The sequence below is a fragment of the Argopecten irradians genome, chromosome 3, assembly GCF_041381155.1.
Source record: "Argopecten irradians isolate NY chromosome 3, Ai_NY, whole genome shotgun sequence".
NCBI lineage: Eukaryota > Metazoa > Mollusca > Bivalvia > Pectinida > Pectinidae > Argopecten > Argopecten irradians.
Window position 1 is genome coordinate 49217697 of NC_091136.1, and position 18156 is coordinate 49235852.

General features: G+C 32.7%; 2 protein-coding genes across 2 annotated transcripts; one reads left to right on the top strand and one right to left on the bottom strand.

The window, feature by feature from the left end:
• The first annotated feature begins 846 nt into the window (after positions 1-846).
• On the top strand, positions 847-13466 carry LOC138318922 (probable methyltransferase-like protein 24). The gene is made up of 6 exons (XM_069261738.1): positions 847-1172; positions 10782-10894; positions 11493-11621; positions 11996-12070; positions 12358-12496; positions 12716-13466. The coding sequence occupies exons 1-6, from the start codon at positions 957-959 to the stop codon at positions 13070-13072; spliced, it is 1029 nt and encodes a 342-aa protein (XP_069117839.1). The 5' UTR covers positions 847-956; the 3' UTR covers positions 13073-13466.
• LOC138320153 (uncharacterized) lies at positions 3043-9941 on the bottom strand. The gene is made up of 7 exons (XM_069263205.1): positions 9836-9941; positions 5871-6376; positions 5273-5385; positions 4691-4759; positions 4142-4274; positions 3686-3850; positions 3043-3247 (listed from the first exon to the last, which is right to left on the bottom strand). The coding sequence occupies exons 1-7, from the start codon at positions 9939-9941 to the stop codon at positions 3092-3094; spliced, it is 1248 nt and encodes a 415-aa protein (XP_069119306.1). The 3' UTR covers positions 3043-3091.
• Positions 13467-18156: the final 4690 nt, after the last annotated feature.

Consider the following 18156-nt stretch of genomic DNA (forward strand, 5'->3'; position numbering starts at 1 on the left):
CTTTCCGAAACGGCTTTTAATTTTTAAAATGGGAAAGTAAAATGAGATCGATCATTTTGTAGAGTCGCAAAAGTTATCAACTTACAGTAATGTACTGTTAATACTACATTTATGACCACCTTCTGAACAATTTGATTAAAATATATAAAATGTAAATTTTCATAACGCGGGTCGTTTCAGGTTTCCCGCGTCGTCATCCTAATTACGGCGCGTGAATTACACTGGTAGCCTCATTTCACCTTATAACATACCCGGTTTTACTAAAAAAAAAAATCAAGGCCTACCATCCTCGATATTCCAGGGGTTCCGTTCACTTACGATCTCTACACCCCTGGACTATCTCTTTGAGTGAAATTGAAGGCAGCTCAGTGGAAAACATTTGACCAATCACAGGCTAGCAAAGATTTCCTCTGAAGACTACAAAGAGAGCGACGCCTAACACGAAAGCCACACAGTCAACCACAGTGTACCGTTATACGGCTCTTTTGATGTACGTCGTACGACTAAATTACTTGTTCTATTTTGTTGCCTCCAGTTTTACTATGAGATAGTCCATTGTCGAGGGGTGTAGAGATCATAAGTGATCGGAACCCCTGGAGTATCGAGGATGAGTAACTACATGTAGTTATAGCTTAAATTTTATGTTGTCAACTTTGAAATTTTTATGTTTGCAATCGGTTTCTCTCCAGATTTTTTTTTACAAATGTAAAAACACAAAGAGTATATAGTAAAAACATCACTTGCGTACAGTTTTATGACCACTGACTGAACATGTATATCCGTAAAACACCTTACCGTCATGATATGATCACCTGGTTCTAATTTTATGTTAACCCGGAAGTTTACATTAACACATGGAACAGGTGCTCGCAGACAAAATGTAGACAGGTAAAAGTGGGAAAATAAGGGCGGGTATTGAAAATATTGTACCTGTATGCCTGTGACAATTGTCAGCTATGAATATGAGACTCAACACGAAACGCATTGCATGTTTAGTATGCATATGCTTTCTCGCGGTCACGATTTTGTTGATGTATAACTGGAAGCCTAGTCGTCATAAAAGTCCATTCGAAATCGACATCTATGACGATGGTGACTACGATGAAGAAGCAAAAGATGCGATAATGCGTCAACATTTGATAGACTATCCCCTGTTCAACGTCAAAGTGCAGGTAATGTATTGTGTATCAAGCGCCAAATGTTTTATTTTGTCGATTAAAAAGTATTTAATATAAATAAACTGTATATTACTATATTAAGTAGATATATTTATATGTCTAGGCGTATATGGTCATTGTACAAGATACTAAGTTGCAATTGTACAATACAACTTTCAGCGTATATACAGTGTATATAATAATGTTTATATAGAACTTATTATCTTATATATATATAAAAGTTACATAGATGTATACATATGATGTATATAGGTTCTTGTAATATTTTGTGTATGTACGACTGTAGCAAACTTGTACATGTATCTTGTACATATAAATGATATCAAATACTCACTGCACCTTACAATGTAGTACAAAATTTGGAAATACACCTACATGTTCATATACATGTATATACAATGTATATGTTCATGTATGAGTAAGCTTTCAATATTTTATCAGTTTGTAATGTGTGAAAATAAGCTCTTTCAAACGGTCACCAATCTTAAGTGAACTTTTATATATGATATATCCACCATTAAATCATTATTATTCATATCCTAGACTGATTAATTATAATGCTCAATGTATGGATCCCCCAAATTATCTTCTCACCAATAATTTTACTGTATATAATAATGATTATTAAATTTTAATTTATAAAATGTTATATTCTATAATCAAAGAACAATGCAATATATAACGAAAGCCAGCAATTTCATATAAATATATTATATTTATTAATGTTTCATAAATAATACAATATACACTGTCATGGTGATTATGTTATTAATGCTAGCTAGTACATATATAGCACTAGTATAAATACATTAGTAATACATTACACAATCGATCACATAAATAATTAAAACAAATCTTTTTATTTTCACATTAAATTTCATGATGTTTACACGTAGAAAAAAAATAAGAAAGAAAACCATCAAATAGTAACATCAGGAGCAGTTAACATATATTTGGCTTTCAAAAACATGCCTAAATTATAATACACATACATTCACCTCTAAAAATGTGGAAACGACCAAACGCTCATAAAAAATATTTTTTGACTTATTATTTGCATTCTGAACTGTTAAGGTAACATTATTGATTTATCAGCAACAGGTAAGCTAAAATAGATAAATGAACATGTCCTAAATCTCATTCAACTTATTATAGGCACCACAGTTTTACTCGGATACATACATGTAGAGCCTCGCATGTATATGCATACATTCAAAATTATATTTCACACAAATAAATAAAGTCTTAATAAATATGTTTTACATTACACATTTGTTTTACACAGGGATATATACTAGGACACACAGGGATATGTGAAGTCATGCACAGTTTTGTTTTACACTTAATACACATATAATTTAATCCAATCCAATTTTTACTAGGCCTACTTATGTATATAACAGCAGTAAGTTATGTTTTGTTTCACACATACATAGATGTAAATCACATGTATTTGAGTCCAATGATGCAGTCAGTTCAAGTTTTATTTTACACATAATTTACATATATTTGAATCCAATCAAATCTGCATTGCAGTAAACACATATATAAATAAGAAGTTCAACATCCAAACAACGTTGTGTCTTATAGACCAATTTGAGTCCTAATGATTGACTTTCCCCTACACCTGTGGACATATCCAAACAACATTTTGTCTTATAGACAGATTTAAGTCCTAATGATTTACTTTCCTCCTACACCTGTGGACATATCCAAACAACATTTTGTCGTACAGACAGATTTAAGTCCTAATGATTGACTTTCCTCCTACACCTGTGGACATATCCAAACAACATTTTGTCGTACAGACAGATTTAAGTCCTAATGATTTACTTTCCTCCTACACCTGTGGACATATCCAACACCTGTGGACATATCCAAACAACGTTGTGTCTTATAGACAGATTTAAGTCCTAATGATTGACTTTCCTCCTACACCTGTGGACAATCCTGACTAGAGAGACTGGGTTTGGTAGTCTGTGTGTGTCGGTCACCTTCAGCTTCCTAAGTACCCCCTTCACTATAGCTGAGGCAGACAGGTGTGTCTCTGACAGTGCTCGACGTTTTACCTGGAAAAAATAGAATGGTGTAAGAGCTTCACATACAAAATTAAATCATTATGTAATTATACATCTAGATTTGTATATACCGGTAACAATATCAGAGAGAAATGTATTATGAAGCTCTTCTATTGTTGCTGTTGAGTAAGTATTATATTTGTAGGGCAAGAAGTAAAATTTAGGTACAATGTATTACAATGTATCTTAAAAAGTACTATATACAAAGTTTTATAACATAGTTATAATGAATGTCTTAGGACCAAAAAATTTACCTTGTTATAAGCATAGTTCTTACACACATATTAAAAGAAACCTTGACATGAATGAATATGTCTACATTAAAGTCATGAATTTGTTGTAAGTAAGTTTTCTATAAACATTTCCCACTAGACCTATATGTGCATAATAATATGTCTTGGTATGTTTTTAACAATACAGTATACATACCATGCTGATTATGTTGAGTTTCTTGGCGAGGAAACGGTTGGGAGGGTGGATGTGAACTGCAATTCCCCTGGTGAAGCTTTCGCCTCTCTGTGTAACTGAAGCTGAACAATACACAGATTTGTTGCGGACACTGCATCCCCATGTTGTAGTTCCAGATGAAGATTTCTAAATAAAAAAAAGAACAGTTAATTTGTATCAACTAATTTTAATGAAATAATTTCATTTATTCTCTGTTGCCAAGCAATTCTTACATTATAAATACATACATATGAAACTAAAAAGTACATTTGAACTTAATGCTTTGATAGAACCGAAGAAAACCACTGCATAACTTTATATATTGCAATCACAATTAGCAATGAATCAATACCATTTCGGTTTGTGTTTTGGTCATTTGACTATGCACAATTACATCTTTTGTGACCTTGACCTGACCTAATTAACCTGATCACTGACCTGTAATGTGTAGGAATATCCTTCACTTGATATCAGTACCCTGTGTCGTTTGCTGTTCTCTATGATATCGTAAAGGATCCCATCCTCCTCCTCAGTTTCATCTGAACACATGTCTGTCCTCATATTGGAAGTCCTATTTACAATAAAACAATTCAATGAATGGTCTCATAGCTTAAAAAAGGTTTGTTGGTAAGGAAGTTGTTCTAATATTAAAAATTACATGTAGCTTGGGATAGTAATAAAAACGCAAACATTTAAACACTATACGTATGCGTATATCCTTTAGGTTTGTGATGAGGGAAAATTTGAAAAAAATGCAAGAGCTGTGCTATGCCATTGTTTATAATATATTGCATTTAATTTAATTGGAGATGTAATTGAAGATTTCTTTCTTTCTTTCTTACTTCACATATGGTATTGATTAATGAATTACACTCCTTACTTTATTGATATCAGTTTATAAAAAGCAGCTTTGTAACTATAAAACTGATACCAATGCTGTAAAATACCCACAGAGGCAGAAACTGAAATATATTCTACAGTACATACCACGTGTCCTCGTCAGAATCCTCCTCCAGGAAGGCTTTGTCCATCTGTCGCCGAGACTGGTCATCCAATCTGTGGTCATAAAAGCTGCACATTAAAGTCTTGTAATATGTCATGCTGATTACATTCTGATAAACAATTCAAAGTTTGAAATGGATAATTTCACAGCCAAAAGAATTATGGAAGTATGGTGTTATATCAGAAATTTCATTTAGATCTGTTGCCGCTAAAATTAGAACGATGCGACTTATTTGATAGTGGCCTGATTTATCATTATATGCTTTCATCCACGTTCATTTGAATAGAATTGGAAAATTTACTCAGTACTTTCAGTACTTTGACCTGATATTGCTTATTTTTAAGTACTTGAAGTGAAGTTATCTATGTCCTTCATGTATATTCATTACTTTAAAAAATTTCTTTGTATATCCTTAAACATTTGCTAAAACTAGACACCTATTTAGTTAGCACTTTCAGAATGCTACCACAACATCCATGTCCTACTATAATTTGTGACTATCTTAACTTATTATTCTTATCGTCAGACTTATTTCAGAATCTTTACTCTCATTATAATTGACTTACATGTTGTGGTGTTCAGTAGTGTCCTTCCATGGAAAGCGGCTTACCAGTTTTAGGAAATCAAATGGTCTGATAATTGGGACTGTCTTGGGGTTGGTCTCATCTGCCTCGTCACACTGAAATTTGTCAAATCAATTTTTACATATATACACACAAATAGTGAATAGTGAATTCAAAGTGGAAGATAGTTCATCACAAATTTCTTTATATTAATGTGAGATATTTAAGAGCAATATTACAACATCTTCTCATTTTCCTTAATTCATATATTCCAATGAAAAACCATACATAGTGTACAATCGCAAAATTTATTTTATTGTAATTACTGCATTATCTTAACAATTTGTTTGAGAAATGATATGCTACAGTCACATGTTCTGTCTTCTAACTAGAAAATCTACTATTGCGTAATGTTTGGTGCACATGCTTGCTTATAGTTTATATGTCACCTTCCAGAACTTTATGTCATAGCGGCACATACTTCCAGCGGTGAGTCTATTATACCCTTACATAACAAGTTTATCAAAGTGACTCAAAATTGCATGTTGAAAAGTTATTGAAACTGAAGTTTATGCTCATTGAATACGTTGTAAAACTTTACCTCATCTGAACTTGAGCTGGAGTCCATCATCACTAGTCGCTTATCCACAGATGCAGCAGACACGAAAGTCGGTGTAACTGGGCTCACAGAAACTGTTGGGGTGACTGGCCACAGACTCACTGTCGATAATACACATACTGGGCTCACTATTGATAAAACTGGGCTCATTGTCGATGATGACGGGCTCACTGGCGATGATGCTGAGCTCACTGGTGATGATGCTGGACTCACAAGCGATGATGCTGAGCTCACTGGTGATGATACTAGGCTCACTGGCGATGATGCTGGGCTCACTGGTGATGATGCTGAGCTCACTGGCAATGATGCTGGGCTTAGTGGTTTCTCCTTCCATGCAGGCCTGACTGCAGAGCTTTCTGTCAACCTGGGTGATCTCTGTGAAGATGTGGTGCCCGACGTTCCAGGGCACGGACAATGACTGCAGTACCATGTCTGTAAACCACACGGGTCTCCTCTCATAGTAGCTCTGTAGACTGTCTGGGAAATACCTGAATGGAAAGGTTTCTCATCGGAAAAATGTCAAAACAAAATACATGCTAAAACATGCTATACCCATAATCCAAAGGGAAAGACATGTGCAGGTTTATGTACAAGACTGACATTTCAGATGCGTTGAAGCTTTTACATGTACCATACAACCATTCGACAAATCACAACTGACATGGATTTCTACCTTGAGGATGTACACCTTTGATAAGTCAAAATTATTCCATCTTAAACTTTTTTTCTTGTATAGAACTTTAGAAATTAGAGTTCAGAGCATAGAAGAAAATGGAAGAAAAATCATATGTCCATGTGCTCGCTTTTGAGCTACCGTAAAAACTTGTGTAATTTGTGCACTTTTTCTGTTTTTGTTTTAAGTTAGGGTGTGCGCAAATTATATTGATAGAGGAGATTTAAAAATTTCACGTATTCAATGCTACTCAAAGACAACAATATTTGACATAATTTTCCCAACGCGTTGTATGATAAGTATGGATATTTACAGAAATGGTTGTACATGTACAATGGTTTTCTATAATGATATAGCAATTATGTTTATTAAGACTCTAATTTTTTCTTAGAATAGCAATTATTGCTATACCTCTACCCCTTCAGATGCTCTACCGATGACAAACAGTATTTTTTATTTTTTTCTCTATCAAAAACAGGAGCAGACAAATTATTACTTTTCTCCAATTATATAAAAGTTACTTACTTTACAACATTACAACTATTGAAAGGTTTGAGATTCTAATTTTACTTCAAGATAAAGATATTGAAGGCTAGAACTGTCGCCAGAGTGGACGACTTATTAATAGAAACAGATCCATTGATAAGGGACATTGCAGAACCCTATATAGTTTAACTTCTCTATATGCCAGGGTTCTGTATATCAAATTTTATCAAAATCTTTTGAGTTGTTTTTTATACAGGGATTTCAAGGAATGACCCATTTGGCACATTTTGAAAATGTGTTTTTCTTAGCTTTGTGTAGATCAAAATTTTCACCATTTTTTACTTACTTGTTTATACTTAAATCATCAGTGCACCATCATTTTTAGCTGTAAATTTTACTAAGCTTATTTTAATTGAATTATATACTAATGTGGAAAATAATACACTTGAGCACATTTATTTTCACTCTTATCCTTGGGGGAAGGGGAACAGAACTTGGCTCCGACACCCCCCCCCCCCCCCCAAGCCCCCCCCAAGCTTAATGAAACTTTGTATGTAGACTAACATCAAACGAGTTCAAAAATCACTTGATTCGACTCTTAATTAACTCAATTACAGAGTTATAAGCCTTTGCGATAATAATTATTGAACCTTGTGAACACGATACTGTGAGTTAATATGCACCAATCTTAAGTATATCTTTGTATGTAGACCTATCAGATATATGTTCCTATTTTGTGAACAAAAGACATCGGTTGGCTAGTTAATGACATAACTAATATTTATCAAATATGAGGTGACCATTTATTCTGAGAACAAAAAATGCCTACAGAAAGAATTAATAGCCTAGCTAATGACTTAATTAATGAAAAACATATATGTTAATAAAACTTTTAAAGGCTCACTACCTCTCCAAATAAAAAGTAAAAAGTTTCTGAGAGGCAATTAACATGAGAATTTATATTGATGGCCTATGATTGGGTTGAAACTCCAAACAAATGCAAGATTTTCTGAGTAATCTATGTTACCAATAAAGATTCATTTCGCTGTTTTGTCGTCTGGTGCAGTTATAATCAACAAATGCAGTAATTAGGGCGATTAATTAATTACGGGAAAAATAAGATGACCCACTTATGAAAATCAACATTTAGTTTACAATGTATTTTAATTCAATTGTTCAGAATATGATGAAATTGTAGCATTTATAATATAAGCAGATAATATTAGCGACCCTGCAAAATTATCAGTATTGTTTTACACTAATTTTGTTTAAAGAAATAAAATCTGTTTCAGAAAAGTATTTTAAGTATATATATTTCAATATCTTAATATTTAATAGTCAATATTTTAAGTTTGTGTTGCCACAGCTCACTACATGTACCTTTTGGTCTGAGATATGTTTAGTGCAAGGCATCAGTTTTACACAGATTTTTTTGATTGATAATATATCAATTTAGGACCACTCCAAATATTCTCGACAAGATTTGATGTGTGTTAATGGAAAGCAAGCACTGTATGTACATTTTCTTAACATCTTCATGTCAATAACTAAGAGGCTTAGAAACCTGATATTGGGTATATAGCAAGCTTGGATGAAGGATTATCAACTTTGTTCTATGTAATGATGCAGATTGACCTTTACCTTCATTCAAGGTCACAATAAATATAAGCTAATTAAAACACTTTAAAACTTCTCTAGAGACCTGATTGTGGATATAATTAAGACATATTCCAGGATAAATGGTTACCAGGTTTGTTCAAATGAATGTCCTTGGCCTTCATTCATTTCAAAATATTTTTTTGTGTTATACACAATGGGATTGGGTAACTGGCAGTGCCTATATCAACCCTTTCTCATTCAAGGTCTCAAGGTTCAAATTAGCTAAAATATTTAATAGTTTCTTGTCGATAATTGAAAGGCCGAATGATGGGCATGTGAAATGTTGGGATAAATGGCTACTACGTTTGTTGAAATGAATTACCTACACCTTCATTCCAGTTCACAAGGGTCAAATAAGATAAGATATTTAAAGAGGCCTTAATAGACCATACATAAAAAATGTATTTTAGGCATGCAACATAAAGGGAATAATTAAGAACTAGCAAGTGAATTATCTTGACCTATGTTCAAGGTCAGATTGGTGAAATATGTGTATACATTTATAAATCAGAAACTAACTTCTAAATATTAGTAAATTACATATATGTAATGACAAAGTATCTCCAGGTTATAGGTACTTTCATCAAAATGTAACTTTAGAAATGATGAGTAGACAGCAACCTTCATATAATAATATGGTATTGAACAATATACATGTAACAGATACTGTATCATGCATATTAAGTAATTTAATTGAATTGATTAAAATACATTTATTTTAATCTCTTGGTTTTTGAAAAAGCTACAATGAGCAACTTTTCATGAGTAAATGAAATATCAAAATTAATGTATTGTGTTTTTATCTATCATATGACTTTATTTGAAAAAAAATGAATAAAACAGCAATTTACACATATTTAAATCAATATTTGTCAGAATAAGATCAAACAGAATTGTAATTATGTCTTGAAAAGAGTTGATAATCAATGTTCTTATTTGGTAGGTAATATTGAAATAGACTATAACTATACAAAGTTGTGTGTTTCTGATATTTGAAAAAAATATTTGATGATCGGAAGCTTGCATTCTTGTGCATTTTATTAATTTGTTTGATATGAATAAGAAGAAATACATTTGAACACTGTAAAGTAAGCTCAATTAAATACAAAGTAAATTTGCATTGGCCTACCTGTTTTACATAATCGGTGCTGCCATTGGTCACAGCCATCACACTGTAGGGCCTGCTGTCTGGTGGTCACAGGGCGTTCACACTCAATACACAGGGAGGTATCCATATAACAGAATGTAGCACAAGAGTCAATATAACTTGCAGAAGTTTAACACATGTAAAAAATCACAATAAAGTCAAAATGATGTTGACAGCTAGAGTGTTTTATACAAGTGTGATGTATATCTAATTTACTATTTCTTAAGTTACCAGTAAAATTTTCCATATTGAAGTCTGATTGGTTGAAAATCAGCACTCATTATTTGAGGAGCTCCAATTAAACAACAAAGGCCTCAGAACAACACCTTGTAGAGGAGGGGGCTTGGGGTGTGTGGGGTATGTACACCTGTACAAACATGATAGTGTACACTGTACAGTGGATACCTGTAATTAGCGTCGATACAATGTAGTATCTAATTACAGCCCTTAACCTTACAAAAACATCATTTGTTTCTGTGATTCAATATATGTATGGCTTTTTTTTGTGCAAAGAAAAAAAGAAACTTTTGTATCAAAAGAGTTTTGTAATTCCATTGCATCAAAGCAATTGATGGACTAACTTCCAAGTTATGTTTGCAATATAAGACCCTTAATTTACAAATATACATATCTAGAACAATCAAGGTTTAATTCTACACCCAAAATTAGTAATATCTTATATTGGAATTTGGTAAAGAATTTGAATTAAATGTACAATAAATTTTAAGCCACATTAAAGTTAGAAATCTAAAAAACAATGAAACATAAGGAAATCTAAACTTTCTGCACACAGAATTGATTTTATTTTCAAATAAATATTACATAGTATACTATATATGTCATAAAATAGAATGTACATCTTTTACGGGACTTAAAAAGTTAAGATGGTTTTTTGTGTGTGCTATCATTTCTTATTTTCTCATTTCAGAAAGATGTTATGCGTCCCCCGACCATAGTACCACAGATACTGGTGAGGAAGATAGACCCCATTCTCATCACGTCATCCATGTCTGATGGTGAGGTCGAAAATAACTTTTTCAGGTGAGCTGATGTTAAGGTGAACCATTCCTGGATCATTTAACATTTGAATAAAGCAAGAATTAAGGCCATGTATATATATATACATATTAATATTATTTTCTTGAAATCAGATAAAGCCATGCTTGGTAACCTAACACTAAGCATCCGATTTAACCACTTTAAAAAAATTAAAGATATGCTGGTACATGTAATGTATAATTCTTTTTGGATGAACATGTAAATCTGATAAAAAAATCTTACTTTCTGTATTTTAGATAAATCTAAACCTTAATTTGATACTATTAACAGATAAATTTAGAAATTTACTGTAGATAAGTTTATAATATACTTATAGAATTTTTTTTATCTAAATCTTAAGTTAATTGTACATAATTTGACAATAATATTATAATGTATACCATAGTACCGGATTCAGGAAAGGATCAATATAGGCATTGCCTGTTATCCAATCCTTTTGTTGATCAATAAAATATTTTGAATGGAATTGAATTTTAGATAAAACTATCAACATTTTGTAGCAATAACACTGTAAGCTTTAATTAGACAAGGTAGTTGAATGTTTCAATTAATCATATTATTCTACAAAATCTTGTTACAGGTACATTGAGACGAAGGATGTGATCTGTAAAAATGACAAGCGTCTAGGATTCCAGCACGATGGCGGGTACAATGTGTGCTTCGCTCCACCCTTTGGTCTCAAGAAGCCGTGTATAGTGTATTCATTTGGGTAAATACTCAGTTAAGTGAGCATATATGAATGGGAAAGGGCTATGTATTTTGATAAGTTGTCTATAATTTGTAACATTGAAACTGCTGAATCGTTTAAAAGCTTGTATGGCTATACATGTAGCTGATGACTAACTCGCAAAGCAGTTAGGGTGATGTCTTGCTTATATTAAATATTGACACATGCAAATGTACCGATACTGTAACTGAGAGGTGCATTGGCTTAAAGGTACATGCCAGTAAGAAATGTGTAGTATGTTGCATACATGTATATACAGAAATGACGATTAAATGAAGAGTACTGGGGACATGTAAATGTTTGCACCAAAGACACATAAAGAAGTAATATACATGTATACTTTTTCTCTTCTCTAGAATTTATGATGACTGGAATTTTGATGATGCTGTGTCTAAAATCTACAAATGCAATGTTTTTTCATTTGATCCATCGTAAGTATGAATGCCAACACTTGAGATATTTTCTCCTCTACAATGCAGTCTGAAGAATGACCATCAATTAAAAAAAAGAAAAATCATTCTTATGTTTATAATGTACACTGTTAACTATTTTAACCCTCAACAGGATTTTAACCTTATGCAGCAAATATCCATTGTTGTTTAATATATAGCTTCAATGCTGCACTTGATCCCTAAGTACTAAACCATGACTGATCTAAAAGATGATATACATATGTAAAAATGCTTCTAACAAAACTTCTATATTTTGTGCTTTACAGAATTGACAAACCTGACCATAACCGGAGTTCATTGATCAAGTTCCAGAAGATTGGCATCGGAACTAAAGATGAGGTCAATAAGAAGGGCTGGAGGCTGAAATCCTTGGGATCTATCTTACGTAGCAACAACCATGAAAAGGTATCACACAGGTGTAGGAAGTGATGATTATGTATGGGGAGTCTAATATTATAATGTCAGGTTACCTAAGCTTGCTTTATGTCATGAAACTGTACATGTTTTAAGAGGAAAACCGATTTGGAATACAGTATATTATAAAAAAAAAAAGTAATTCGACATTGATAGCTACGATCTAGTTTTTCTGCCATCTATACATTTATACTTTTATTGTTTTACCAGGCGGTCATCGATTACCTGAAGTTTGATATTGAGTTCAGTGAGTGGGCAGTGCTGGTGGCTTTACATGAGGAAGGTGCTCTTTGGAATGTCAAACAAATCGGCTTCGAGATCCACACACGAGAGTTGTTCCGCCGAAAAGAACATCCAAATCTGAAAACTTCTAAAGAGGATTACATCCGTATGTACAAGATCCTTCGCACTCTGGATAGGATGAACTTTAAACAATTTAATTATAGAATGAATCCATTCGGGATGTTTAAATCCAAGGTCACGAACATGTCAAGGTCGTGTTGTTATGATATACATTTTATGAATATGAACTTTGTTAAAAAGAACCATACTCTTGTTGAAAGCTGATAAATGTTATAGTTATAGTTTATAGTTTATTGTATAGTTAAGGATGATGTTTTTTAATTGTAATAAATTAATTTGTTTTAATGTTTCATTCCAAAGGTTATGCAAGCATTGTTAAATTTGATTGCTATAATTCTATTTTGTTTGAATTTTGGTTGAAAATTCAAGTTCTGCTAGTGTATTTCGGATCTGGAAACAATTACTGATAGGGTTGTGAGATTATTATTTGTGTAACAAATGTATGTTATTGTATAGATTTATCGTAAAAAAACACATACCAATTTTTCATGCACTTTTTTGTATACATAAATGTTTTCCAATCAATCTACAATTTTACAATTTCAACAAATTTTATTTCATAGAAAAAATATGAAAAGAGATTGAACAACAGGTAAAGCCTATAACACAGTGATTTAATATCATATACATGTAATTTAAGAAATATTCTCTTTTAATATAGATTTATAGTATCTGAAGTATCTGTTTTCCAATCAAGGGCTTTCTGAATTTATATTACAGCTAGTACCAGATATTTGTTATTTGATTGGATTATGTTACCAATTATATGGCAAATTAACGTTGTGACATGTTCATATATTTATAAACAGAATTTTTCAGGTGTAATGTTTTGCTTTAGGATATAGATATTATAGCTAAGAGCATTTTAAAGATAATTTAAAACAGATTTGATCTGGTTTGATGGTGAATATGTATCATGATAAAATTAAATTAGCACTACATATCAAGCAATAATCAAAAGTACATATCTTAGAATTTTATGATCACTTTTAGACAATGTTTAATAATTATAGTCAAGATGATGTGTTTATTTTTTTAACTGACAGTTAATACAAAGGCATTGATAGTTACTTTTTTTCAACAAAGTATTCAAGGCTTTCAAAATCAATGGCAACCATGTTTCAATTAAGGAAATATTCCTTTGCAAAAGATGTGACAAAAATGTGCATTGGAATTTTACACATTAATGGATCCAAAAGTGCTGGCTTAAATTAAATTGGTCCTAACATTGGGTCTCCTGTTTCTTTCTAAAGAGGTGTAAAGTTGACAAAAGTTTATTTATGGATTTTCCTTGTATTATTCAATGAAGAATTAGAGGTTATTATATGTCAATTTTGATATCGCACCCTTTATCAGCTCGTGACCGCCATATCAGCCCAAGGGCCGCAGGCCCGAGGGCTGATATCAGGTCAAGGGCTGATAAAGGGTGCGATATCAAAATTGACATATCATAACCTTTTTATCACACATTTTGAAAAAAAGGAGAAAGAAATTTTAACAATTTAAAAACATGTATAAAAACGTATTGATCAATGACCGATATTCCACTGGTCATATTGTAGGCCAATTTAATGTTGAAACAGTGGAAAAACTTCATTACATGTACATGTACACAGTATAGGTTTTTTTACAAATACATAATCCCCGGTTCAATGGACGAGCTGAAACATACATTTTAAGGAAAATTAACAAGATCCTAGTGAATGTTAACTATCACTTTAAAATGATAATGTTCAACAAATTCCAGCAAAGCTGGTTCATTTCAGAATGATCGGTTTTACGACGGACAAGAAATAGGAATTATGAATTCGACGGGAAAACTGCACGTACATGTATTAAACTGTCTAATTTATTCCTGTGTCTCTTCTTGTTGACGAACGCATGTCGTTGATTTATTTATACCGAATACATTCTTTTTGTGTTATAATTATGTGAATTGCGATGCTTTGTTTCCGGCGCTGTGGACAAAACTCATTTCAACCTGATCTTAGTGAAGACATTTATCTCCAGTAAAATCATCACGAAACAGACCATTTCTGATTTCTGATATCTTTCTCAATACGTTTACCCGAGAGCTATTTTGATATTGAAAATTGTATCCGTTATTCAACTTATCGTCTGTAGGAAACTGAATCGAAGCGGCAACTCTAAAATCCGGACTGAAAACTCCGGATGACGTGATATCAGCCCGGGCCGATAACTGATATCAGTCCGGGCCGATAACTGATATCAGCCCGGGCCGATAACTGATATCAGCCCGGGCTGATATTAAATTATGACGTCATAATGTGATATCAGCCCGGGCGCTGATATGACGGCGCGGACAGCACCAGTATCGCATGGGCAAAACGTTCATTATCAAAGACAAAAGTGTGATAATGAGTTTTATACTCCTACATTTCTAATAGGGAAATACCATATTCAACCCATAAGCCCCCAGGATGCTTAAAAAATTGATAAAAAATAAGGGGATGCTGAATAGGACCAAATTTGGATAAGCTGAAAAAATTATTGCAGAAAGTAAGCAATAAATCGATTTGTAAAAGAAAGCAAATAAAGAAACAATTGGTCTGTATTGCATATGAGGATGAGGCCTCATAGAGGGGAAGGGGTTCTTATAGGGATGGGAGTACTTATTGGCTCGAATATGGTAATATGGTTGTTCTTGTCACTAGGGGTTCTTATAGGGATGGGGGTACTTATTGGCTCGAATATGGTAATATGGTTGTTCTTGTCACTAGGGGTTCTTAGAGGGATGGGAGTACTTATTGGCTCGAATATGGTAATATGATTGTTCTTGTCACTAGGGGTTCTTATAGGGATGGGAGTACTTATTGGCTCGAATATGGTAATATGATTGTTCATGACGCTAGGGGTTCTTATAGGGATGGGGGTACTTATTGGCTCGAATATGGTAATATGATTGTTCATGACGCTAGGGTTGCGAGGTACACAATGTAAATTAGTTGTGTAACAAATTTTTATTGGTTAAAGACATAATTTTGTAAAGATGGGCCAGTTTGGTTATACATTTAGTATGATTATATATATACTTGTATGTCATATTTTCACTGATGAATGCATAGCCTGGGTGATAGTTGCCAAGTAGTCAAGATGTTAGACTTTAAACCACTACATTTGTCTATCTCGGTGTTTTGAGTTTGAAACCTATGAGATTGAAGCAGGTCACTGCTGCTTCTCTGAGTATACTCAGGCATTAGTTCACCTGGCATCCTTAAATGACCTAATTTAATGTAATTTATTACATGATGAGAAAAATAAGTCAAATTGGATGATGTGTTTTAGAACCTCTGTGACGTTGAGACAGTAAATACATATATAAGACCCTTTTGGTTACTTTACAAACAATTTACAGTTAATGATGTTATAAACAAAATCATGTGTTCTGTGATAGACCTTGTGATGGGTAATTTCATGCTTTGATATTCTATCACACTGATTTGAATATTACTTGTCTATTACGTCTTTGCATATTACAGTTATTTTACTTGCAAGAAGGTATTGATTCTGACATCAATATTTTGTGAGGAAAATTCATGTTGTTTTTTTCTGAAAAATATGACATAACACTTGAAAACACATGACGTCAGAACTAATTCCTTTCTGATGGGCAGATAACTCTGTAATAGGCAAAGATGGATTATCATCATCAGTCATGCATGGGTTTTTTTCTTGTTCTTTAATTTCAGGTTTGTTTCATAAAGGATATAACAATATCCCATTAAAGGCAATCCTCTATATAATGATCTTCACATTCACCGTGAACTTTGATATACTCCCCGTGCATTGTCTCTAATTTGCTATTTTCACCTGCAGAGCAACTTTTGTCACAGCATGCATAATTATATACATTGTACTTGTATACTTGTTTGGCAATGTTGGGCGAGATTGACTTTAGATAGATACTGCAAACTCTGTCGACACGCTTTAGAAGATGTATGTAAGATAGGCACTGTTTTGAATTGACAATCCAAAATGTCACTTTAAAAGTGGTGCCTGATAACAAACTCCGAGATCCTGTATGAAGTGAAGTGTGATTTATTTAATCTGATTAAAACACAGATCCTTATAACCACTCAGTACAATAGAGGATCTGATAATACCCCATAAGGGGTCACGTCCAGATGACCTTTATACCACGTGTACTTCAGAGCAAATGCAGTTTCTACGACTTACAACATCAATTGAAAATGTCATTTCGCCCCAGTATACATATACAATTAGCTTTGTTGTGCTCTATGGGTGAGAGGACGAGTAGGTCCACGAACATAAATCTGACAGCTTTTTCATACTATTTCGTCCCCTGAAATTCAGTCAAAATTTTGCAAGTAGCAATTTGATTGGCTATTTTCAAAGGTCACCTGGACATGACCCCTAATGGGATTTTCTCAGATCCTTTTACCCAACGTAGTGATAATAAGGATCTGTATTTTAATAAGATTGGGTATTATTCTTCTTTGTTATATTCATTATAAGGGGAGATAAACCTGACCATGGCACGCTAGCTGTGTCTCTGATTAAATTATCATCTTTTTGTTATCATTATTATTCATATAGAGCTATTTAATGTCATGAAATTAAAGGCAAGGTACCGTAAAGCATTTTATGCATTATCTTCCAATTTTGTTTATCATTTATTGCTATTGTACTTCCCAGAAAGCTTTGAAAGGCATATCATATTTTTATATAATTTCAATATTGTACAAATGTATATCATATATGTATTAAAATGTATCCTGAATACTCCAGGGGTTACTTTCACAGACATTAAGAATGTAGTCTCATGGTAAAGGAGACAGATCATGATTTTTTCATACAGACGCTTGAGTTATGAAAGTGCCCCAAGCTCTTCAAGCATTTGAATGACCGCGATTTGATTAATACCCCTTTTCTGAAGTTTGAATTTATGAATAAATTATTTTATTATTTTTAAAAATAATAACACAAATAATCCTATTAATCTTAAATTGCTATTTCATGGTAAATATATATTGATTAAACATTGTTAATCATTTTAAAACTAAAACTATTGACATCTAGACTATATTGTAACAGAAAATTCTGCAGTGAATGTATAAAAAATATACATAATAGGGGAGATAACTCTATTGTGAATCCCTTCTTTTTCAATGAAAAATGAAGGTTTTTTGGTGCTAAAAATGCTCTATCTTGACAAATTGTGGTTCAATTTTCTTGAAAATTGACTGATTAAAAGCAACTTTGTCACTTTTTAGTCTGTTATTTTACTATAAAAATTGAACTTCATA